Consider the following 26,535-nt stretch of genomic DNA (forward strand, 5'->3'; position numbering starts at 1 on the left):
CTAGAAGATTTGGTCATCTCTTTCTAGGCAACACTTAATGATTAAGACTCACACAGTGTTTTTCCAACTGAAAGCACATTTTGTGTAGGTAAGAAAAATGCCAGTAAAGTTCACTGGTGAACTTGCTGAAGTACCTTATAAAGAGGCCATTCTACAGGCACCTACCATATGGAAATACATGGGGAATATTTTAAATTGAGTAATGTGTAAGGGAAGATTAATATTTGGTAAATCAGTAAACCAGTAGCCTAATATATAGAAGTTCTCTTATTGTTGCTGTTCAAAGCTCCTAACTCATTTTTTTGAAATGTAATTTAGCAGCAGAAAAAAGCAAGAGTAAGATATTATGAGATAATCACACCTCTAGGCCATTATCGAGCAACAAACTGACTGTAAAGGCCTCAACTGCCTGCTTGTAAATTAAATTGTTTAATGGTTATGACCATAGAACTGTGAACTATTAGCTCCTTTTGTCTACTCAGTAGGCTTCTGGTGTATTTGCATCTATCTTTTGCTGTCTTTGGACCTTTGAATCTGATATTTAATGGCAAAAAAAAGAAATGGAGTCAGATGCTGTAAATGCATTTTTTCTTCCGTAAAACAGGACTTTTTGAGAAAAAGGAAGGGATAGTACTCCCTCTCTGCCAGCTGGTATAACATTTATATTAGCAAAGGTAGGCTAGATTCACAGATGAATTTAATGTAAACTTCTATCTTCTATGCTTTATATTTGGTAGGTAACAATATGACTTGCTAAGATTCTATAGATAATGATTACCGTGTTTTAAATTAAAAAAAAAAAAAAACTCATAATTTGAAGAAATTGGTAGAGGCAGCTGTAAAGCTGATAGTGTCTTTAAGAAGAAAGTTGGGGCTTTATTGGACTAAGGGCCACCCCAGACCCCCTTGCCATCACACACACACATTTTCCTTGGACAACCATGTTTTTTTTGTGGGACTACAACCTGCTCTTATCATTAGAACTTCAGAAGTAAATAGAGTGGCTTCTGTTGACCTGCTGTGAAGCATGCACCATGGCCTCAGTCCATGGGCTGCAAGCTGGCATTTGGCACTGTACTGAAGTTCCCAATCTGTTCTGCAATGGGGGCCAAGCTTCATGGAAAATTTCTGTTTGTAACATTAGGAAGGGATTGTCGTGAGATTTACTACTGTCTTCTCTCTTTTTTTGCTTTTTCTATAGGAAAGCACAATTGTTTAACTTTTAAGTGGTTCCTACTTGTATGAATTCCTATTACTTTGACAGAGTCCCAAGAGCTGCTCTTTCCCACTGAAGTTAATGCTGAACTATACTAAAAGCTGATGGCCTTATGTAGCCCAAATAAGGTCAAAATGATCTGACCTAATATTTATACAATGTATAACTGACTGTCTTACCTTGCAGAAAAATAGGAGAATGCCAGATGTTTTTGTGTTTTCAAAGAATAAAAATTCTATACTATAAGAAGAACAAGTGGCACTGAAGTTTCTTTTTCTCAACTGAAGTCAACTTAAAAATTGTGGTCTCTGTATTCTGAAGGGTTTGTAATATCTGTCCTCGTTTGTCCACATTTGGACAACTCACTGAATTTTTGCTCCCTATTTTCTTTGTAAATTAAGCTAATATTAACTTGCCACCCAGTAAGTTGACAAGTCTGAGTGAATGTTTGCAGAGTAGTCTGAGACCTTCAGATGGAAAGTGCTAGAAAAGTCCAAGCCTCGGCTAGCCAAAAGAGGATATTTACAGTAGGTACTTACTTTATATAGTAAAATAAAAAGTTGAAGTGTATAACCAGTTGAGACAAAGACTGATCTAAAAGTAAATGCAGAAGGCATTTTTTGACCTTTCAGCAAATTATATAAGCGCTCCCAGGTTATAAATAGCCCTTTGTTTTCCCTCTCTTTGTTTAACCCTCCGAAGAAACACGGGGTTAGTTGTTTGTTATGAAGAGAGAGGGCAATGCAGTAGAGTGGAAACAATTGTTCACTGTTCTTTATTTATGCAGTTCCTCTAGTGTTTGCAACTAGCATTTGTTGCTTTACTTAGCACTTTTTTATCTTCAAAACACTACAGAAATAAACTTTCTAGTCCTGAAAGTGACAACACCAGCAGAATACCAAAGCACTCACCCCCATTTCAAGTGAGAAAGTTTCTTATTTCCTGGTTGGATCTGTGGCTGAAGAGCAAAAAAATGGTGCTAAACAATCATTAAACTGGCACACTTCCTACTTTTATTATGAATCCTCTAAAACTGGATGAAATTATGATGTTCTGGAGTGATGAATTGGGAAGCGTAGCCAAGCACAAGTGTGCCATGCTGCCAGGTGCTGTTAGGAGCAGAGGTGCTTATACAGAAGTTAGCAGCTCGCTCCCTGAATGATTTCCTCAGCACAGGGCAGGAACAATGTACAGGCTTTAAGTTTCTGCTGAAAACAGTGATATTTCTAATGAAAAGAGGAATTCCAAAAGGACGCGGTGTCCTAGGTGAGTGCCATACTCACCTCTCCAAATTCGCCATGTGGCCACAAGTTAGGTAACTAACATCCTCTTACCTCTTGTCACAAGTGTAGGTCTAATACACTCATGCTTTTTAATACACAAATACCTTGGAGAAGAGCATGGGCCTGTATTTACTGGTGAGGAGATGAACCGAGACATGAACAGCGTTGTATAAATGCCATGAACTGTACACTTGTGAGCAAGCACTTCAGCAGTGACACGCATCACGGTATGGACACGGTCCCTGCACAACTTCTGTGCCGGTGCCTGCTGGCTGCAGGAAGGCACCAAGTTATGCCGCTATGGAGTTTGCAAGCTCCTGGGCTCCCTCGTCCCTCCGGCTGGGCGCAGACAGCAGGTCCCGGAGCGTCGCGGTGCTGTCACTGTCACGGCCGTGCCGTCCTGCCCCGACTCTGCCTTCGTTCCCTCACACTGCTGCCTGCCACTGAGCCTTCCCTTCCCCTCCCTCCCAGCGGGCGATGGAGCGCCGGGCGAGGAGGAGGAGGAGGAGGAGGAAGGGCGAGCTCGGCGCAGAGGCGCGGCAGAGGCGGGAGGAGCGGGGATGCGGCTGCCGGCGCCGCGCTGCTGAAGCCGCCGGCCCGGGGAGGCAGTAAGGGGGCAGGCAGGCGGGGGGCAGGCAGGTCCTTCCCCCCCCGGGGGCACACGGGGTGCCCGGGCTGTCTGTCCCCTCCTCTCGCCTTTCTCCCGGAGCCGAAGCCGCCGCCGCCCCCTCTGCCTCCGTGCGCTCTTGCCACCATGAGCGGAGCCGTTTTCACCTCGTAAAGATGGCGGTGCGGGATCGCTGCAACCTTTAGCCCGATGACTGTCAGAAACATCGCCTCCATCTGTAATATGGTGAGTGCGGCGGGCGGGGGGGCAGGCCCCGCTGGGGCCGGACGAGGGGGTGTCCCCCCCCGCCCCCCCCCCCAACCCGGGGGGGCGCCGGCCGAAGGAGGGAGGCGACCGCATCCCTGCCCCCGGTAGCGGGGGGGCCGGGCAGGTTGCCCCGGGGTCTGCCCGGGGTGAGGGGGCCGCCCGAGAGCGGCCGTGTCCCGGGCACCGTGCCCCGGGAGGGCCGGAGGTGCCGAGCCGCTGCGGGGCTGGCCCCCCCCCGACACGCGTTGGAGAGAGAGCCGCAGCCTGCCCTTCCCCTTCCGGCCCTAATAACGCTGCTGGGGAGCCCCCTGTTCGGCTCCCAGCCCACCACAACTCTGTCACCCCTTTTAATTCTCTCGGGCAGGCGCCCCGTGGTCTCCTGCGGCCACGAGGACGCAGAAAATGAGGATGGTTAGGTGCCCCATAGCAGGCTGTGGGTCCGGATGCATCAAGCCCTGTTAGGAAGCCTTGGCTTTTGAGCTGACATCAGGGCTTTTCTCGTGCTGCAAGAGGCACTTATCTTTCTCCAAATCAGCCTAGGTAATCAGGAGGGAATATGGAAACATTCATAGTCTGGTTTGTTTTGTTCAGACTTTGTCACTGTCACCCCCAGGAAGAGTTGACAGGACAACTCCTTCACTGTGCTTCTGTCAGATTTTAGTCCCGGCTCTACAGACTTGGAGCATCTGATTGGTTTTAGATTTTCAAAACTTTTTGGCGGCGGGACAGCGTAAAGTTTGTCAGTCAAATGTTTACCAGCACTGTGAGACTGTAGTAAACTTTCCAAAGACGTGGGTGAGCGCTAAGCACACCAATGCAAGCAGAACATAGGCCAATTTCTGCACGTTTTGTTGTTTTAGTCTGTATTTTTCCCCCTTATTTCCAGGTTCTTCAAGAGCAGCTCCACGCAGTTGCCAGCTTCCCTCCATGTGGTGCCCCAGCATGCCCTGTGCTGGCGATGCCACACGTAGCATTCGCCTGCCCTGGAGAACGGAGCCTACCTCTAGGGTAAGGCGACGGGCACAGCCCCAGAGGGGTCAGCAACAGTGGTCTGGGGGAGGGAGTGCAGATCGTGAGCCCGCTCCCTTTCCGTATCAATGTCAATTTTTCATTGTTCTTAACAACCTCCAGTCCTGTGGGCCAGCAATACTGCAAAGAAAGGTTTAGGAAACCGCAGTACAGAGGAGACAACCTGAGCTCGCTCACCTTCCTTCCGGGGCAGGCTCCAGTTCTATTGCTAATGAACGGTGGCTGGGACGCCCTGCAGACCATGTAAGAGAGCACCGCATGAAGGGCAGCTGGAGACTGTTAGATGGTCGTAAGCCTTTAGCATTGGCATAAAGTACTAGGAACTCCATGATTTCCCTCTCAGGCTTCAGGCATGCCCTTGGATACACTTAGCTTCGCCCAGAGACTGAACAGACAGAGCGAAACTGATGGGGTTGTTCTAATGGTGTGCTGCTCAGCTGTCACTGCCATCATATCCCGCAACAGTGACATCTGAGAAATGGGGAGACCAAAGGGAAGAATTAGAGTCTCAAGCAAAAAATGCACACGAGCTCATAGTTGAAGACAATTCTGGCTCGTGGCACTGCTACTGTGACAGAGGGTGAAGTTGGTTTAACAGCAATGATGCTCTGAAGTTGCGTGTTCCTTGGGTTCTGCGCACTTAGCTTTTAGAGATGTTGTGTTATGCTGGTCACATTTAGTGTTTTCTGCATAATCCATGGGGTTATAAAGTTCTTTTAGGATAAAAAAGCTGAGATTTTCAGGAAGTTACAGGAATTTGGGGTTTGAAGGTAAACATAAACTGTTGGAAGTATTGGCAACATTGCATTATGGCTCCTCTGAAGATGAGCCCACTTAGATGAAGTGGTGGACTTCAATCCAAAGGACTATAGGAGGAGCTGTAACAACCCCCCATAAGAATGGGATTTTGGAAGTTCAGGGTTATATAAGCAAACCTTTTGTTTGTATAAAACCATATTTTTGCAGTGCTAGTTTGATTTAAGGCATCTGTTGAAGTCTACCAGACAAAGATGTTAATTTCCAGATCTAGTTCCTGTAGTATAGCATGGTGCTTGAAGAACTGAGCTACTTACAATCTGTGGCCTAAGAAATAGGCAGCATATTAGGTTGCATTTACCATTTAACTGACTGCCTGAAGTCTAGTATCTCAGATTGTAATTTTGGTCTCCTGAAGATGGCAGAGATTCAGTCTTGCAAGAAGGGTCAAAACAAGTGTAGTAAAAGAAAGTTTTTAACTTCCAAGGATAGTTTTTAACTTGCTTGCAAAGGAGATGTAGTACTATATATTCACTGGAATATACTCAGCTCTCATATGTTGAGGCAGACGCAGTAGGAGCTAACCAGTAAGAAAAACAGGTTTATACCTTCCACTTGGCACAGGTATATTCAAACCACTCATTATATATATATATATTCATATATATATATATTCATATAGTGTATATTCAAACATACAACTTCCAGACTTAAACAAGATTACTTTGTTGTCTTTTCCCAGTTTTGTCCCCCAGTTATAATTACAATAGAGTTACTGACTTGATTAACAAGACCAAAGAGCTAAAATTTACTCTGCTGGGGTGGAGGTGGGACGAAGGCTCCCTGCCTGAAGGAGTTGGAGGCACTCACATGTGGGCTCAGTGGCCACCCTCACTGAAAACGGGGATCTAGTTCCCGAGATGCTCCCCTTGCCTTGCAGACACTTGGAGTGTTCATCCACTGGGACTGTCCACTAGGCTGGCCGCAGCAGGAGGCTTGCAGCAGGTAATCAGCGGCTTTTAGGTAGGACAGGCGCAGCAGATGTGAAGAAGCATAAGACACATTGAAGAAACCCTGTTAGAAGGAATATCAATACCCAGTGCCATGTAGCCCTTGTAGGCTCCAGGCATAAACTAGGGATGTGGTTTTAGTCCCTATTACGTTGTAATCCTCTTTGGTATTGTTTTCGTGAGGTAACCCAGAAAACTCAAGTACAGAATGCTGGTTCAGAACTAGAGAGGCATGCTGTCATTTTAAGATTGCTGCTTACCGAAATCCCCTGCAGTATGCTTCTCTGTTTATGAGCTGCTGATACAGCCTGGAGTTCTGAGTTAAGCTCGTGTGGCAGCTGTGGCCTGGGGAACATTACTGTTACAGGCAGTGAACAACATCTAACCACTTCATAAGGTACTGGCATATTTCTACAGAGATGGCTAACAAGCCCCATGGACCATGTTTCTCCTAAATGCCTGTTAGTGTTCTGCTGAAAATAGATATTAACTTTCCCTTTTGTAATTTTGTAATAGTATTTCAAATAATCTTATCTGCATTTCAGAGTGCTCTGTCAATTTGATGAATAGTACGTTTTAAACCCACTCAGATCTCTGCTGCTTCAAAATATCATTTGAGATACCTCACAGTTGCTCCTGTTTTATAGACATCCTTAGAAAAAAAATGCTGTAGTTTCTCACATCAGTTTTCTTCTTTATTAATTGGGCTTTCATGTCACCAGTTCTTCTCATAGTCTTTATGAGTTTCATAACAATTGGTGCTTTTCTTCAGGTTCTAGCACCAGGATTATGTGAATACCTGCAATTTTCAGCTTCCGTTTTTAAAAATAAAAAAAAGTTTCTAACTATCCTAGAAATGAGCTGTAGAGAAAAACATAAAAACCCCGGAGTCTTTACATTCAGGAAACAAACAGAAATAACTCCACTTGTTGTTGTTGTTTGTTTGTTTGTTTTAATGTCATGCTTTTAGAAATTCATTGTAGGATATGTTTGGATATGGGGCACTGGCAGAATGAGGTATCAAACTGCTGACAAAGATCTGGAAAATGCTTGATACCAAAAAAATAAGACACTACTTTAAAATAGGTTCTGCTTCATACAATAACAGTGTTCTTGGATTACAGAATTGATCACTGTGGCTTTTAACTGGATTTATTCATTTGGACAACTCATGGCGTATATTTCTTCATGACTTTTAAAGCTGCTTCTCGCTGAGATTAAGGCAGAATAATAACTGTCAAGACAGTAAAACAGCTATCTGAAGATGTATTAAGATTGATAAAGGAAAATTTTTACATCTGAAAATATTAGTTACAGGCAGTTCAAGCAATGCCATTTTAGAAATAATCTCAAGAGAGCACAATTTCAGTATGACGTACAGAAAACATAGAAATGAAAGTATGAAAAATATAGGGAACGTGAAGTCTAATTATTGTAGTATCTTTATGAAGTAATGAAAAACTTGAGAATATGGCTGACAAATGGGTACTGGGCTGACAAGCAGAAAGCGTGCATTCCATCAAAGGGCAAACAAAAGTCCATGAAAGATACTTTTTGTATTAGACAGAGGAGCATATGTGAAGTGGGAAATATCCTAATATACTGTTTGCAATGTATAACCTGGACTAATGACAGAGGCTTACATGCATGCATACTTCTTTCATGGCAAAAGTGGTCTTTGTGTTGTTCATACCAGTTATTTAGAAGATGATGAGCTCTCTGGGGCAATTAGTGAATACAATGTGTGTTTTACAGTGTTAGTTTTTGTTTTGTTTGTTTGTTTTTCTGTGCATATAGTCTTTGGCTTCAAGTTACTGAGTATGCTCAGACTTTGCAGAGAAGGCTGCTGTTGATAGTTTCCAGGCAGCCATTGCTGGATATTGTATGCTGGGGTTATTTCACTATTAATGACCTAATAATAAATTCACCCAAACTGTCCTGGGACAATAAAGTTCCTGACTGTCCTTTGAAATTCCATCTGATATACCTGAGTTATTTCTGGCCTATGTCTGTCTAATCTGAAGACTTCCAGCGATGGTGACTATGGGCAGTCTATCCCAATGCTTCAATGCCCTTATGGATAAAGTATTTCTTAATGTCTTACCTGAATTTACAATACCATAATATGAGCTTCCTACTTCTCATGTTGTCCCTCCTTGAGATCAAGAACAGACTAATTCATTTCTCTAACAAACTTGATGTACTTGAAAATGTTCTTATGCCCTGCCTCAGTCTTTTTTGTCTTGTGCAACGCAACCCTGTTCAACACTTTTATACAGGTTCAGTTTTCTCTAGCGTTAAGTTCTCCATTTTTACTGCCTTTTTTTTCGGACTCTCTCCAATTACCTTTGTCTCTGTTGAAGCCTGGCACCCAAATCTGGACACAAGGTGATGTCTGAAGTCTTACCAGTGACAAGTTAAACAGGAAAGTTAGTTCAAGTACTTTGAAGGCTCCTGTCTGTAAGAATTTCATAGTTATGTCTACATATTTTTTTTTATTTTTAAATAGCACAACGTGGTTGATGCTTTTCATTTACATGATACGCTATAGTCTCCAGACACTGCTGTTTGTTTATTTGCTTGTTTTCAAAAACTACTAGTTTAGCTGTTTCCCATTCTGTTCAGGTGATTCATCTCTTATGTGCAGAATCTGGTACTTGTCTTAGCTGAATTTCAACCATTTTCAGAGCATTTCTTTAATGTGTGAAAAATCATTTTGAATTCTAAGCCTGCCATCCAACATACCTGCAACCCTCAAAATTCATGTTATATTGAGATTTAATGAAGATACTCTGTCTTTTGTCCTCCAGGTTATCAAAGAGGCTGGTGCAGCTGTGATGAAGTCTAGAAGGTGCCTTGCCTTTAAAATGCTCTGAGGCACCACACATGTCATCTGGGTGGCCCAGACAAAAGTGCTGTTGAAGAAATTATAGGCTGTAGGAAAACCTCAGCCTCTTTTTCACTTGTGAGGCCATGCTGAGGTTTTGTGTTCTGAAGAAGGAAAATGGCCAAAAAAAAAAAAAAGTTACTGCTACTCATTCCAGGAAAAGCCTGAGTGCCACTAATCCAAGAACAAATAAACTGGATATGGAGACTCATGAGAGAATACTGAGTTGCAGTTTGGTAAATGTTGCCTAATTATGGAAACTTTAAAGGTCAATATTTAAAAAAAATCACTTACGGATTTAAATATTGAACTTACAACACTTCACTGGAAGCTAATATCCGATACTTGTTCTTTAAGGTATATAAGACTGAGTGCCTTAAAATCACTTAAATGTTAAATCACAAAATGTTTAAGTGATTTAGGATTTTGGGTCTCAGTTTTTTTCTGTTTCTTGGTAACAACACAGTGAAAGAGCTGAAGTTATTTATGGTAGATGCAATATAAGCATCTGTGATTAGAGATGGTTCAATTTATCCAGCAAAAAATGAATTTGATGCCTCCTTTCATGCTCTTATTATTTGTCTTAACGAACTGAAAACTCTAAGGAAAAATGCACAAAGGCAATTTATTTAGGTACATTGTTTTAAAACACGTTTCTTTCAAAAATATGATCATACAGTGTTTTTTAAGTCGGTCAATATCCTTTTACTATTTACTATGATCCCCTCTCTTTTTCATAGAACCCTCTCTTTCCTCTTTTATCTCTTGGCAACAAAAGCTCAAAATAGCTGTGCTGGAGGAACAATTAAACGTTTCTTCAGGGGAAAAAAAACAACAGCTAATCTGGTTCAATTAAACTATTTCGTGCTACTTAAAAAAATAATTAAAAAATGTTTCAGGTTTGGCATTTAACATCTATGAATATGGAAGGAGGTGGGTTTTTCCAATTATTCACATATATACTGCCAGGTGTGATCTCTCTCACTCTTCTTTTACTCTTTTTGTGTTGCTTCTGGGAGCCAAGTTTGGATTTTCTTTATTGTTGCTCCTCCTTTCCAGTTACCCATCCTTGCCATTTGTTGGTCAGGAGGCCTTCCACATCTTTCATTCCCTTCCTTTTCCCTTCCTTCCATATGCTGTGTCTTCCAAAATTCTGAAACTCAGGCTGCCTGGCCCTGAAGCCATTTCTGTTTTTATTCTATTTTCTTTTCTACCAGTCCCAACATCACCCTTAGTTTGTTTTGAGACTTCAGCTTCTCCCTTTAGGAAACAACTCTGTTTCTAGCACTTTGCTCAAATACCAAGAAAAAGAATATCTACTTCACAGCTGTGTATGATCTGAAGCCCCTTTTTGCCATCTTCTTTCATTGACCTCTTGTTCTTTATATATTTGTTAAATATCGTTTTTCACAGTTCAACATTTATGTGTCTTTTCTTACATTTTTTAGATTTTCTTGTGAACGAGATATTTCCTGTTATTTCTTATTTGAATTTTCTTGTTTGATGGTCACGTATGTTTCTGTTTATTGGGTGAATACATACTTAATAGCTTTTCTACAGGTGACGAAGGAAACCTCCTAATTTCTTTACTGCATTCTTTTACTTTTAATTAAGCACATACAGCATTTTTAGAAAGTTAGTGCTGTATTTATAGCTCTATCACAATACGAAGTCTAACTTGCTGTCTTCTGGTAAGCAGTAGCTTTCATTTTGGCCCTATTCCATTTCTCATCCTCCATAGAATAATTGTATTTAGCTTATTTTGCTACATGTGATTTAATGATCTAACCTGATGTGGTTTTTTGTTTGTTTGTTTTTCCCTCATGCACTATTATTTTGTGTACATGCTGACGTGCAAAGGAATGGGAGAGTTTTTTACTTAATCTGCTTCATGTGATGCAAAGCACAAGTTAAACTCTTAGCATCATTATCAGAAATTTCAGTTGAAATGAAAACTGGCAGACTTATCCCTAGGAAAGCCTACAGCAAAATAACAAGAGGAGAATAAATAGGTCATATGGCCAGAACGTTTTTGGAATGATGCTATGGTAGAAATCTTGGTTTAGCCCAGACTGCCCCATGCTTGGCTATGTCTCCAGCTGTACGTCTTCGCCATTGTATAAGGTCTAAATGGTGATTGTTGAATTACGTGACAAAGCTGCAGAGAAATCAAGGATCACTAACACCACAGAATCTGTAGCAGGAGTTTCTATGTTGACCTAGTTCTTATTCTCATAAGATCTGGCTACCACAGTCACTTTCTTGCATTCCCTTCATTCATGTATTATTTAAGAAGCAGTTATACCTCTCTGTTATCTCTATACCAAGATATGAATTTATTTAACAGTCCCAGATCTTGGTTCATTGGCATATTTATGTGGGCTCTCTCTCTGTGACTGCACTGCCACTCTTGCTATTTTTTATGAAATTACTGTAGATTCAGCAGTGGGAGGATATTTCTCCTACCTGAAGCACAGGACTATTTATAAAACCATAGAGAATGGATTGCATTAAAAATATTTGAGCAGGTATTCACTAACTGAATTGACCAGGATAACTTGCTGGGACTGGGAACAAAGACAGTCATGCTCAAAAGCCACATTAAATAGTTATGATTGATTATTGCTATAGACTGACCACTACAGGCTAACGTTTTTTATATTTGATGCGGTCAGTTTAGACTGAGTTCTGTATCACATTTAACACGTCTCTAATAACATTTTTTGCAGTTTAAACCTGGCTTGGGTGCATAGTTTCTGGTATACTTCAGTTGGAAAAGATGAATTAAATGCTAGAAAAGATTGGTCCAAACCGTCTGGCATTCTCTGAAGTAAGAAACCTGGCCCTGGAGAAAAGTAAATGGGTAATGTAAGAGCAACTGGTTAGCAGAGCAGTTGCATTCTGCTTGTCTAACAGCATACGCTAACCTGCAATTTATAAAAGAGTAGGCAGTTACTTTTTAGAGGCATTATTCCCCACAATTTCTAGAGGAAGATTTATTTTTTTTTCAGCATGGAAAAATCTTCCTGCAAAACTGAAAAAAAACATCCATTTTATTCTTATTTTAGGACAGTTAATTTGAATGCTAAACATGTAGTTGAAGAAAGCCTTTGCTTTGACTTGAATTTTCCACAATGAGTATTAACATGACGATGGTTTTCTTCAGAAGTTGCATTAATATTCTGTATTCAGATTTTTCTTGTATCAGGCAAGATTTTGAGGGTATCAGCATCTGTTTGCTTCACTGTTAGTATCAGATAGGCAAATGTCTATCAGTTTCCTCCCTCTCAGGAAGTCAGATGCCTTGCTGAATCTGTGCATCTTTGGCAAGGCTGTCTCTCCAAGCAAAAAAAATTATCTTCATGCAGACCTTACTTAATTATCACACTGTCATCACAGTTGAAAGTAGCCAACAGTTGCTTTGTGTGGATTCTTCCTTTTTCTGAGTTTCTCACTGAGGCTTAGTGGAGCCCAGTAAGGACATACAGCATATTCCTTAAGCTTTGCCTTCTTTTGATGGGTTGACATGAAATAATAATCTAATATAGCAAGCAGTGCTAAGCAGTGTTGATGGTAGGTATGGTAAGGAAATACAAATTAGACGTAGGGAAGAAGATGGGGAAGAAACACCTTAATTACTGAATTTGTTTACCAGTAACTTTGAAAATTTTAATTTATGAGCTAGCTCTCTGATCCAATGTTATATTGAACAAACCTTAGGAACACAGTAAATTTCAGAGCACTAGGAAAAAAATGCTGTGTACGCATTTTTGGTGCATAAAAGGGTCAGAAGGGACCTATGTAAGTATAATTTGATCTCAGCCTCGGAGAAAACCATCAAAAAGCTGGTATGGGAGGCAGCTGGTAAAGAGCAAAATGATAATGATGTTTTACATGTTGGCATCTTTGCAGTGGCACTTTACTTGGTTTTATGAAAGTCAACCAGCTGTGCTGTTCTTGTGCAATAGAAATTACAAAGGCATGATATATTAATGCTTCACACTGCAGAGCGTGTTCAGTAAGGAAATAACTGTATGATGTCAGTAAAGCAATTATCAGACAGATTGAAAACTGGCTAACTGATAGATCTTGAATAATTGTACATAGGAAATGCTTCTCCAAATACAGCATTTTTACTGAGGTCCTACAGGGATCTGTATGTTTATAGAAGGAAAGGGGTGATGAGACTGGCATTGACAGCAATCTGGCCTGCTTGGTAACCTAAACTTGTTAAAAATGGGCATTTTAATACAGCAAAGCTCCAGGTAACAGACACAAAATTAGTGATGGTACTTACAGACCCGTAGCTGTGAAAGCAGCTTTGCTGTTGGAATAGCAATACAGCCGAACGTAATTTGGTACACCGAGGCAGTGACCAGGAGGTGTAACAATGCTTATGCACCCTTCAGTGTTAGCTGGAACAAAATGGCACATAAACGATGCTTATTTTTAACATTTGTGGTGCTGTTACCAGAACTGGGTGCTGTCCTGGAGCGCAAGTTTTGTTAAAGGTTGCTGACAAATTAAAAGGGATTCAGAGGAGTCTCAGTAATGCTTAGAAAACCTGCTTTACATCTAAAAACTGGTTTATCCAAGATAACTTTAAGGGATTTGCTTAAGATCAACAAGTATCTTTATGAGACAAGAGGGTAATGGGATCCAGCTGCTCGAGTACAAAGTAAAAATAAGGGAGGAGGGGGGAACCGCTGGTATGGTGACCTGTTCACTTCAAATCAGCCATCACTAGAGTGTCCGGGTCAGGCCAGCTCCACTACCTAGAACGGCAAATATTTTTGTTGGCTTTGGTGACTGTCGTGTTTGGCCATTAGTAAGACAGGGTCAGCTTGGCTAATTGTAAGTGGAAGGAAAAAATGCATTTCTTGATGCTGTCCATGACTTTATTTTAGAATCTTAATATTCTACATTAATTCTTCCCTCTTTCTTTAGGGCACCAATGCCTCTGCTCTGGAAAAAGACATTGGCCCAGAGCAGTTTCCCATCAATGAACACTACTTTGGACTGGTCAATGTAAGTACTATTCTCAATAGACTAACCATATAGAGAACAATGGTTTTGATGTTGTTTGAACTTTGCTTTCTTTTTATTTGTTATTTTTTTTCCCTTCCCCAATCCTGCTCTAAGGCAGGACTGCCTTCTTTTGAAAGAGTGCTGTTCATGTTCCAATTTTAGGCAAAGTGGGTTTGCAAAATTGTTTCAGATGTTTTGAAGATATTTTCTCCGGGGGAGTATGAAACTAGTTTAGTGTTCTATGAGTGTTTTCAGTGGTTAGCACTTACACTTAATAAAGCTGAAAGTCTATTTCAGTTATAAAACATGTGGGACAGTCTCTTTCATTTTTGCTAGGAAGTGATGGAAGTATGTACAGGCTTAGATACCATGATCTGCATCAAGAAATCTCTTAGGAGGAGCTTTTTTTATCTGACTAAAGAGAGAATGTGTGAGAAAGCTGTTTAATCACTTGTTTATTCCCATATAAATCAAACAGACATAGTAATTCTTTCAAGTGAAAATATTAGTCATTTTGCTACTAAGCAGCATGATGTAGCCCAGCCAGAACATATTAATATATGGAAACAAGTTTAAGGGAATCTACTACAATAAATATATTTCTTGCAAGTGGAAGAAATTTTATATCCTAGTTAATTTAGAACACCAGAGTGGTTTTTGTTTGGTTGGTTGGTTGGTTTTCTCTGTCCAGTGTCAGATGAGGGTGTGGAAATACATTCTTACAGCAACTGCATGGCAAAATGGCTGGTATGTGGCAGGGACACAGAAGGCAGATGTTGAAGTAGCACCTAGTTGAAGTTGAGTGTAGTAATTAGGTTTTTTTGATGTGCAGAGATCAAGATTGTTTTTACTTTTACATGGCAGTTCGGGAACACCTGCTACTGTAACTCCGTGCTGCAGGCATTGTACTTTTGCCGGCCGTTTCGGGAAAATGTGTTATCATACAAGGCCCAACAGAAAAAGAAGGAAAATCTCTTGACTTGCCTGGCAGACCTTTTCCACAGTATTGCTACTCAGAAGAAGAAAGTTGGAGTTATTCCACCAAAGAAGTTCATATCGAGGTTACGAAAAGAGAATGGTAAGTGTGAAACTGGAATCCTCTTAGACGTTTGAAGGTTGATCGAGAAAATTTAATTAATGGCCTATGTGGTCATATTAGTCAGATGTTCAGGTTAAATTTGTAAATTGCTTTTAGTGCTTTGTTTTAGATATTAATATTTTACTATCTCTGTATATAATAATATGCTTGAAATAGCCATACCAGCTTTCCTGAGTTCCCAGAGGTTTAATGCTGCTTTCACAACATGGTGGTGGGACAGACCACACTGAACAGTGAGCTAGGACTGGCAATAGGGTGGCATTCTGCTGCAGGTCTTTTTATTAATTTTAGTGAGAAATATTGTGGGCAGTTGGCATTATGACCTGGGAGGGCTACAGGCACACCAAGTCCAAAACACAGTGGAGTACAGGTGACAGATGTGTATGGGGGGTGCATGTCAGCCACTGCTCTTGTCCTTAAAAGCAGTGGGCACATCACTTTGTGATGCATCGGGCCCTTTCTGAGCATGAAGTTGGCAGCAGCATATGCCTAATTTTGTAGTGTTACTTCCTTAAGGGATGCGGGGAATAGCTTGGAATAAGGAAGCCTGCCACACAGTTTCATTTTGGCCTGGATTCATATCAGTGTGGGTGGCATACTTAGAAACAAGGGAGCTTTGAATCTCAGACAAAATACGAGTCGAACACCTGGAAGAAATTGCTCACCGGTGACAGGCTATAAACGGGCCGACTGTCCATTGCAAAGCAGGCATTTGGAAGTGTGACCAAGTTAGCTCTGAGTCAGCTAGTGATCAGTGCCTCCACACTGCTGGGGATCACTTCTGGGGACTGGATCTTGTGTTTTCAGCTTTTCTGAATCAGGGCCAGCCTCAGTGTACATTAACCTGCTCATGTGTCCAGGCTAGACACTGCAAAGTCAAAGGCTCTGTGCAATATTTTTTGAGGAAATCCACGTGGGCTTTTTCAGGAGCAGGGGGATAAAAACACACATTTCTTGGGAACATAAATTCTTTTTTCTTCAACTTGGGGGGCAAATTAAATTAAGCCTTCACTAGAGAGGTCTGTTCTACATCACCACGGAGATATTCTCTCCTCCTCCTACAAGCATTTTGTATGGAATACAATAAGTCCATGCTCAATAGACTTGTGTGTGAAAAATAAGCTTTGTTAGATGGTGTTATTATTACTGTTCTTTGTCAGCATCAAATGTCTTTGTTTTCCCCAGCCATGTGTCTTACTGTCCAAACTCAGTGATGTTCCTTAGTGTCTGAGTGATGTGGAATATATGGGTGGGAGTCAGTGCTGCCTAATACTAAGCATCTAGTCTAGGGAATTAATGTTGGTCCCCTCTGTAGTCATCCAATTTCTCACACCCTTCTGAGGCACTGAGAGTTGGCTGAGTTGAGTCATCATCCTGCTTTCTTCATTGACTGTAGTGAGAGCCTACACAACTAACTAACAAATATGAGCCTAACCTTATAGACAGCTGAAGTTAGGTTAGAATTGAAGCCTTCCCTCAAAGTAGCCTCACTGAAGGCAACGTGACTGCAAAATTGCTTTTTCTTTGTCATGATTCTGAGTACTTTGCTTAGCAAGGACCAATGTATGTATTTGGAAAGAAGTAATGAATTTAGTTTGCTTTTTTGAAGGAACAGACATATTCAGCTTTGGAAATCTTGACTCTGTTCTGCAGATCTCTTTGACAACTACATGCAGCAGGATGCACATGAGTTTTTAAATTACTTGCTGAATACCATCGCCGACATTTTGCAGGAGGAGAAGAAACAGGAAAAGCAAAATGGGAAACTGAAAAATGGCAACATGAATGAAGCTGAAGAGAATAATAAACAAGAACTCACCTGGGTGCATGAGATTTTTCAGGGAACACTGACTAACGAAACTAGATGTTTGAACTGTGAAACCGTAAGCATTGGGATAGATTTTTTTTTGGTTGTTGCCCATTAATAGATAGATACAATTTATATATATAAATATATGAATCTTTTCAGACATCTGAGAATTGTGGATTTTCCTGTAGACTTTACTTCTTGAAGTGAGTATATTCTTTTCTAAAATTTTTTTTTTCTAGGCGTTACTTGGCTAACCTATGCCAAGTCTTGCTGTCATAATACCTATCTCTACAGCTAAAATCCTTGCTAGGTAATCGGTATACTTCTTTATTACTGTGATTTCAGGAGAAGATATTTGCATCATTATCCCAAGAACCAGTGAAAAGTTAAATGGATTTGTGTTAATTCATTCCTAAGAATGTGACTGACATACAGAGAGTTTGTTATTAACAAACCGTATGTTTTCTTGTATCTTCCTAATATTTTTAAAAGGATTCTGTCAGCTTGAAGTTTCTTATGTTTGAAGTACCAGTAAAAAGTAGTTGTAGTTAGTAAATCTGATCACAAGTCCCCTGTAAATTTCTGTGGTTTCCAATCACGCATTCCTACTTAAACAGGGGGGAAAAAAGAAAAAAAGGAAAGAAAAAATTCTCAGTGGGGCTGCTATGTGACAGACCAACATAGACAGTAGTAACCTGGTTTTGGGGTTGAGTAGTGAAACTGGCTTTCCAAAAAGGATGGAATTAGCCTTATCTAACCTTTGCTATTTAAAAGGTAGCTGTCAAGGATAAACTGTTTTTCTCAGCTCCTTCTGTGATGATAGAGATTACAAAAGAGCTCCTTCAGGAAGTTCTCTCCATCTGTCTCTAGGCTGTTTCATGAGATAAAGGTTTGAGCAGTATCAGGTATTCTATCTACTCTTGCTTGTTGTACAGCTGTTGTGCAGCTTGCTTGTTCTCATTCCATGGTGCTGAGCTGTTGCAATTGTTTCTGCAGCAATGCTTTAAATTGATCAACAAACTGATCTCGCCTAAGAATGATGTGTTTTTAACTCAGACCAATATTGCTACCATGGACTTTATCTAAAGAAAACACAGCTTTTTTGTTGAGATTACCTGCCTGAAGATAGAAAGAGGTGCCCCGAGAAGGCATCTTCCAACAGCAGGCTGAGGTTAAGTGTCTAACTTCAGACAGCCCAAGTTAGGTGACGTAAATCCTACCCAGGTCATAACAGATATCTAAAAGAACATATTCTGATATTCTTTAATCATAAAGAATAGCACTGTTCTCCAAGAAAATACAACTTCTCATGAGATTTGGTTCAGTGACAAGGAAGAGTGGTAAAGTGGTAGTCAACATGAGAAAAGTGGTTGTTGGACCAAGTCTGGAACAAGATTGTTTAAGTGAATACATGAGAGAGAGATCGAAAATTAATTATTTAATCTATTTCAATTATGAAAACTCAAGTAATAATAGCAAGTTAAGTGGAAGGGTAGAACTATTTTTTTTTAACTGACAAGCTTCTCTAAACAGTTGTGGCCTAATTCTAAATTAATATCCAGTGTTTACACAAGACAAATTGTGCTAAGTCAGGATGTGTCCTTGGGTAACAGCAAAACTGCACAATACCCTATCTGTAATTGCAAGTGACCAAGCTTTATGGAAAAAATAGCACTGTAGGAAGGCTTGTCCGCAGCTTCCTGTGATTGCAGAAATACTGTTTACTACTCAGTATACTTTTCTAGTTCATTATATATATATATATATATATATATATATATTTTATTACTGTATCTTGAAATCTTTGGAAAACAGTAAAATGGGTTAAAAGGTACCCCTTTGCTAAAATACGAATATATTGTGCATGAAGAATCATTCAGATTCCAACAGTTCTTATTCTCACAAAGAGTGCAGTTTGAATCTGATTTTCTAGATACCTTTAGTTATGGTCTGTATTATTCTGTAATTAGTCTGTAAACATTTTATGTGCTGAAATCAGCAACAAAATTCCTAACTTCCTTGTGGTGTTCAGATGAAACACTGTATTTGCCAAAGCCTTTTCCAAGTATTTAACCTCCTTGATATGCAGTGTGGCTGTCAGAACTTCAGTTCCAGCAGCAGAGACACAATGTTCTCTGAAGTTTTGTTGCTCTATCTTTTGAGTTCTAGCTATGTGTTTATACTGCAGTTGATTGCTGCCAGTTTTGTGGTTTCCTGTGCTGAGTAGAATCATGTCTCAGAGAGGATTTTTGTTTGAAGAACTGCTGTTCGTTTTATTTGGATGCACTTTATGCCTCTGTACATCCATGGTAATATCAAAATTAATCCTGCTAAAGGTGTTCCTCTGGATTCAGGGCTGATACGGGCTGCACTCACTATGTTTATAGGATCCCTGACATAATGCAAAGATGAGCTCAGAGCAGTATATAACTTCCACATACATGGGCTTGCATTGATCTGAGCATGAGTGACCTGGGTCAGAACAACAGATTCAACCCCTCACTGAAGTTCTTGATTTGAACTTCGCTATCCTGTGTGGTTTGGTTATTCTAAGGAAATGCAGATACAGGAACAGAACTATGGACTGTTCATGCAATATTTTATAAACAGAATTGGTTGTTACAAATAAGACTAAATTCATGCAAAGTAAGTAATTTTGCTACAGTCTTGGTTTCTGTGATCTGAAAAAGACACGATGGCTTTTCTGGATTTTCAAGGCCTTAAAAGCCTCTTAATGGATGAAGAGAAAATCTCTGCATCTTGAAATTCAATTGATAACCTGTTCTACTTCATTCTTTAATCTGCAAAAATATTTGTTTAGATAATGAGGAAGTTTTAGTATTCTCTAAGATTTGAGATGACCCAAAATGGGATCTTTTACTTGCAGCATGTTTCCAGATCTGTTTATGTCTGCCATTCCCGAAATATTCCTAGTTAATGTTTTTGAAAACACCCTTTATCAGATTTTTTTCTCCTCTTGTTCCATGTAAACAAAACATTAGCAAAATCATAATTACTTTGCAAAATATTAACACTTTGCTGCTTTTACCTGTAACCTCTTATTCAATCTGGTCAAAATTATTGATCAGGAGCAATATTCAAAGGGGAAATGCAGGTCTGTCAACAAGAAACACAGTAACAGGCTTTTAACTACTGACTGTAGAGAAAACATAAAGTGGTTGAATGACACTTCTCAATGAATGCCAACATGAAAAGTATCGCTGGAAAGTATCTTCTCTATGTCCATAATAGCGGATATACTTATGTAGGGTATAAAGTGAGATTATATAATGTAGTATGTTATACACAGATAAATAAAACTCCAGTGTAATAAGGAGCTGGGCTGCGTTGCATAACCAGAGAACATATGTAACAGCGCAGTTACAGCTACCATAAGGGATGATGCTCTCCCTTTAATAGACATGAAACTGCAGCCACTGATCCATGGTCAGTGGTTTTGGCTAAGTGGAACAGATGGAAGTTAAATGATATAAAAGCTGGATTGGTCAGGTTGCTAACCTGACAGAATGAATACAGTCACGCTGAACTAGAGAAAAAATTAAGTCATTGAAATAAATTACACAATTTATTTTGAGAAATCGATCCATCTTCAGCACTTGCACATAGGCATAAACAGCATTTGGATGTATGATTTTTACTAAATCTGTTTTACATGTATATTCTTTGCCACAGGTTAGTAGCAAAGATGAAGATTTTCTTGACCTTTCTGTTGATGTGGAGCAGAACACATCAATTACACACTGTCTAAGGTAAATGAATGCATCTCTTTGAAAGATACGTCTATCTGACTTTGTTAAATTTTCCAAGTCTAGTAAATACAGAATAGAAAAGTAGAATAACATTGGTTTTTGAGATTTTCCTAAGCAGAAGAAAACTACTGCAGACTGGATGTTTCCTCTAATGACAAAATACACATTAATGGATTTTGTTTTACTCTCACTTTCAGTGCCTGTGTTTAGAAGAGAAAAAAGATTCCTCTCTCGGGGAAAATAATTTATTGCCTTGTCATCTGGAAGAATTGCTGCAGAATAATAATGGCTTCAAAGAGATTTGTGTGTGCTTATCTTTAAGCTTTTAGTCAAGTGCTTTGTTGATTAGGACTTATGTGCATATTAAAAGTCAAGTGTATGCCTTATAGAATGAGTGCTAGAGTCCCTAGAGGGCAAAAGGTTCCAAAAGGCTACTTTTCTGCCATGTAAGTTTCTTGTTTTATGTCTCAACCTAAAAATACAATGAGAAGTCTTTCATTCTAAGTCTCAGTTCTGCTCTTAGTACATGCTTAACTGTTAAATACTTCCGAGATCAAAATAAATTTCAGGTTTACATGGATGATTATCCTGAGAGATTTAAAATATATGGAGTTTTGACATTGATACAAAAAAACGATATCTAGGTTTAAGACAATGTATTGCTGATCAGAGGTAATGATTATCAATTGGCCATATTACTCTTTCAAGCTCTTTCAGTGGCTAACAATTTTGAACTTGCATTTAGTTTTAGCAGTTGTTCTGGAACACCTAGGAGATGTTGCCTGACATCTCACACCAAACTGAGATTTACAGAGAGAGAAAGCATATGAGGTACTAACCACTTCCTGAGTTAGAAAGCACTGATTTCTCTGTAGATAAAACTGTACTAAAAAACAATTGTTACATTTTGAAGTGCTAGATGCAGTAAGTTCATTCCATCTCAGTTTCAGTTCAGTCTCCTGTAGGATACTGTAGAAGTCCTTAGCCCTCAAGTAGGGATGCTTGTCCCTTCTGTTCCAAAAGATCTTTTATCAGTAGTAGCTCCATTGCATACCTCCTGTGTACTCTGGGCATTAAAAAAGGGTTGCTCCTCTTCCTCTTAGCAGCAGTGGTTTATATACAGAATGTCATCACTCTTCCTAGAATTGTGGGTTTATTTTTTATTTTTTATTTTTTATTTTTTATTTTTTATTTTTTATTTTTTATTTTTTTCTTCAAGTTAAACAGCCTAAGGTCGTTCAAGCATTCTTTCACAGATCATCTTCTCTAGGTCTCTGTTCATGTTCATTACTCTTCTGCATTCTCTCCAGTTGAACCTCTCTCTTGAATTCCCCTTCCTGAAGTGCAGTTGCCTAAAACTATGCACAATATTCCAGCAGAGATCTACACAGTCCTGAAATGTATGGATACCCAAAAGTTGTTTATACACAGCAGTACAGCATCTGCCTTACTCCAGCAACATGCCATGCTATTTGAAATCTATCCATTGTTTCTTCTAGAAATAAATGGAAGAAATAAATAGTTTCTTCTAGAAATAAATGAGTTATCACCTGTCATCTCTTCTGATTGTCTTTCACACTAGAAACAGGTCTACCTCTGTTTAGAAAACATATATTCAGTGAGACTATGGATTTCCTCTCACTGCTCTACTGCATTATTCATTATTAAACAGGGTGTAAGTGCTTTTGTGGTTACTGCTAATAGGAATGACCAAGTTACCATTCTTGTTGTAAAATTCACTATATCCTTTTTAAGATAACTGCTCTGCTGTGACTTTAAAGCTTTAAATACTACTGCACTGAAAAGGCAAATTAAAGAAAATCTCTGCAATATAACATTTCAGTAAAACGAATTTCTTTGCCACTATGGATGAAGGTTCTTTTCAGTTACTTCCATAGCTATTCAGATCGAAAAGATCCAAAGAATACTAGCCTCTGGCATAGTCTAACTCCACAGGGTAGACAACTGGGCCTGAAGCAACAAAAGTTTAATAACATACATAGTACATTTCCATTACTTTTATTTCCACTAGGAGTTGCAAAGTTTACCAGTCCATTGATCCTAACTGTTAACTAGTCTGCCTGTGCTTTTTTTTATTCCACTAAGAATTCTGTCATCTCTTAAAATAGAAACTTTATACTATTTATGCATATAAACAACTGAAAGCATCTTCTGCACTGTAGCATTGAGCTTGTAGAATGACTAGAAGTGTGGGAGCATATAGGGTCAATGTTGAATTAGTATGTCTTGAGCGGGTGTAGTTAAAAATTCCCTTTTCCTGTTAAAGTACCATATAAACAGAATGAAGATTGGCCCATTCCTGGAACAGGAGATAGCTGGAAATGTCTTGAAACTAGCTCTGCAGTTGTAGAGAAAGGTTCCTCAAGCCTGTAGTTCTTGTACATGCAGACTGCCTGAACTCCAATGATCAGCTGTTTTTAACTGTGAAACATCTAATGCTGAAAATTCCTGATTGATGAAACAACTACCAAAGCTGCAGTTGTAAAGGGCAACAAAAACATCTAATTTTCACCTGCATACCTCCCTTTCCCCAAAGGAAATAGAGCATGAGAGATCTTACTATAACTATCAATCATAAAGAACTTAAACTTGAAAATGGAAAATTCCCACAAGTTGTGGAAGTAACCTAATACCCATGCCCTGGCAATCCATACAGTCTTCTCTCCCATCTCTCTCTCCCATCTGCCCCTGTGGTGATGATGCCAGATAAAAATAATCGTGAGGAATCCTCCCCTTGCCTTTCTAAGAGGAGTCTGGAGCTGCCTGCTGTGAGGGGAGGCTAACCTTGCAGGCAGCGTAGCTTCAGCCTCTGTGCACATGGGCTGCAATGGCAGAACGAAGCTTATTGCTGGGACTGAATTTGTCTGGAATTCAGAACTCTGTCAGGTACAACAACGTAGGTGCAATCAACAGGACAGTTCTGTTCTTCAGAAACATCTGAATCTTTAAGGCCTGGTTGGACAGGTCCTTGGGCAACCTGATCTAGTCAGAGGTGTCCCTGGCATGGTAGGAAAGTTGGACTAGATGATCTCTAAAGGTGCCTTCCAACCCAAACCATCTTGTGATTCAGATACATCTATTTAAAGCTCAGAGTCGCAAGAAAACCTGTGTGTCTGAAGTGGAAGATAGGTGTTTATGTCTGTATTTACAGTTCTCAAAACACCTGCTCAGCTGTAATGTAACACTTGAGGTGACAAAAAAATCACTGCCATTTTTTTCCAGTTAAGTATTTTAGATACCTAAAATTGTGTTCCCAAGAATATTAGCATGTTGACTATAGCAAATCTTTTCTGTGAACAGAGCAGCATTATCAAGCCAGGTCTTCCTCTGCTTCTCTCAATTCAGAAGCTCAGTCCAGAAACATTTCTAAGCATATTTACTTGATAGGTATTTAGGAAAACTGCTATAGTAGCTGTCACTTTCCTTTTTAGACAACAAGAAAGTATAATCACATAACTTCTGGATAATGGTTCAGAGGTTAGAGGATACAGAAGACTGAATTCAATTTATTTCTTCTGCATAAGAGGATTCAAGCCTATCTTACAGAAGAACACCATAAAATGTGATCTATTTGTGAGTGACTGAAGTGCACTTGAAGATAGTCCATTCTGCAAATAATTTAAAAGGCACTGGATGGATTGAGCAACTACATTGAACTCTAGGCAGCCCCTTGACATGTAAGAGATGAGGATGTAGATCTCAGTTAGAGACACCTGACCTTCCCCTGTATAGTATGTAGGGCCTCAGCACAAAACACAGGGCTGTCACAGCAGTCAGATACCCCTAGTCCCTTTGCAAACCCCAGTATTGTTGATTTAGGTGCTATAGAAAAGTGGATGTCAGTGGAAACAAGATTTCTTCATGTGTGTCTTTTTAGGGTTCCAGTTCCACAGACCAAGTGTGGTACTGGGGCAAAAGTATTAAGAACCTTTAAGAACTGATGACTGTATTTATTTACAGAGACTTCAGCAACACAGAAACATTATGTAGTGAACAGAAATACTACTGTGAAACTTGCTGCAGTAAACAAGAGGCACAGAAAAGGTAAGCAAAGAGTAGGGTATTTCACTATATCCCTCCTGGGCTTTGACAAGCCTCCTCCTTGAAATTCATTGTGTTTAGATTGCTTGCACCCCAAAGGCACACTCTCTGGGGGCCAGAGGACCTACAGACAGTTTCAAAACTATCACAAGTTTTACTGTAGATGCTACTGCTAGTAGACTAGTGTTACTTACAAGGTGCTTTTTTAATGCAAACATTTACTCATCAAGGAAAGAGTGGCTTTGAACTGGGCAGGTCTTTATCGTGTGCACTCTAATGGTTTCACAGGATGCGAGTAAAAAAGCTGCCAATGATTCTTGCCTTACACCTTAAGAGATTCAAGTATATGGAACAATTGCACAGGTATACTAAGCTGTCATATCGTGTAGTATTTCCTCTGGAGTTACGTCTCTTCAACACATCTGGTGATGCTGTCAACTTAGATCGGATGTATGACTTGGTAGCTGTTGTTGTTCACTGTGGAAGGTAAGACACTTTCATGTCTATCTCAAGCTATTGCTTTTCTCTAGCTATTGCCCATTCCAGGCGTTTGTCAAGGGCAGAGGCATGCCTGACAAAATGGAGGGAGAGTGGGAGGGGGGACATACACCATGCTGCTGCACCAGCTTGCATGTATCTTGGCCTGAATCTCTTAAAATATTTGCCTTAGCTGATTTCTGCTATGAGCAAATTGTTAAGTACTCTGTAGGTTAATTTGCAAATGGTTGTAGAACAGATGAAGACAACACATTTAGCTTTTAGCTGATTAAGTCACTGCAACAAGGCAAAAAGGGAAAAGAGAACATTTCCACTGTACCACCACAGGTGGGTTTACTATGTTCTTCTTAACATGTATTTATAATTCAGTCTGCTTTAATATAGACATGTGATTTATCAAAATGGAACCAATAGTGCCTTCTAAAGTTATTACAGGTTTTATGATTTTTATTTTTATTTCTTGTTTTGCTTTTTAGTGGACCAAATCGTGGGCATTACATTACTATTGTGAAAAGTCATGGATTTTGGCTCTTGTTTGATGATGACATTGTAGAGGTCAGTATGCTGAAGGCCACAAGCATAACATTTGTTTATGTTCTCTTCTCAATTTGGAATTAAAATTCTGATCCAGATCTGGGTATAGATTACTACTCTGCGAAGTCACAGCTTGGTTGTAATGTGACATTTAGCTCAGCTCAGTTAGGAAGTAGGATTGCAAACAGAATGATTAATTGTGCAGTTTGTACCCTGTCAATGTCAAAGGGGGTTGTTTTATTTCAGAGCAACATCAAACATTTTTAATATCAGATTTTGAGAGTTTAATTTGGAATGTTCTCTCTATGTAATAAAATCAATTTAATTCATTGCAGGAACTATTTTGCAATCTTTGGCAATAACACTAGGCAAAACTGGACTGGTTAAAGTTAGGTTTGCTGTAGGATTTTAATTCCTGAACAACTGGGAAGTTATGAGAAAGTCTGAACTCTGTAGTCCATCTGGGATTGTCTGAATGTAAATTAGAACAAGGTCTGGTCCACAACTATCACAGATTCTAAGCACAGAACAATTAATTCCCAAGCAAACCCTTTATGTCACTCTGGCACCTGACAAAACTGAGGTCTTGAGTCTTGTTTCCCAGGTTTAAATCCATTGGAGTAGAGTAAGCACTTTGGGACCACTGGGAATGGTGCATATCTTGAAGAAGGTTTCTGTC

The 26,535-nt window shown here is 39.7% G+C and overlaps 1 protein-coding gene across 6 annotated transcripts in view; it reads left to right on the forward strand.

Moving 5' to 3' along the window:
* Positions 1–2,037: 2,037 nt before the first annotated feature.
* Positions 2,038–26,535, forward strand: part of USP46 (ubiquitin specific peptidase 46) — a 31,323-nt gene continuing 6,825 nt past the window's right edge. For 4 of the 6 annotated variants that reach the window (XR_004779474.2, XR_004779477.2, XM_050710468.1 and 1 more), the window contains exons 1-9: positions 2,038–3,352; positions 4,260–4,381; positions 14,003–14,083; positions 14,948–15,161; positions 16,836–17,065; positions 20,686–20,762; positions 24,744–24,827; positions 25,113–25,310; positions 25,799–25,877. Coding sequence is in view for 4 of the 6 variants with exons in the window: in XM_050710468.1 (XP_050566425.1) it covers positions 4,301–4,381; positions 14,003–14,083; positions 14,948–15,161; positions 16,836–17,065; positions 20,686–20,762; positions 24,744–24,827; positions 25,113–25,310; positions 25,799–25,877 (1,044 nt within the window). In the remaining 2 variants the exon portion in view is untranslated. The remainder of the gene's footprint in view (positions 3,353–4,259; positions 4,382–14,002; positions 14,084–14,947; positions 15,162–16,835; positions 17,066–20,685; positions 20,763–24,743; positions 24,828–25,112; positions 25,311–25,798; positions 25,878–26,535) is intronic. The other 2 variants (XM_035551765.2, XM_035551774.2) reach the window with 1 other exon arrangement.

This window comes from Cygnus atratus, chromosome 4 (assembly GCF_013377495.2).
Source record: "Cygnus atratus isolate AKBS03 ecotype Queensland, Australia chromosome 4, CAtr_DNAZoo_HiC_assembly, whole genome shotgun sequence".
NCBI classification, from domain to species: Eukaryota; Metazoa; Chordata; class Aves; order Anseriformes; family Anatidae; genus Cygnus; species Cygnus atratus.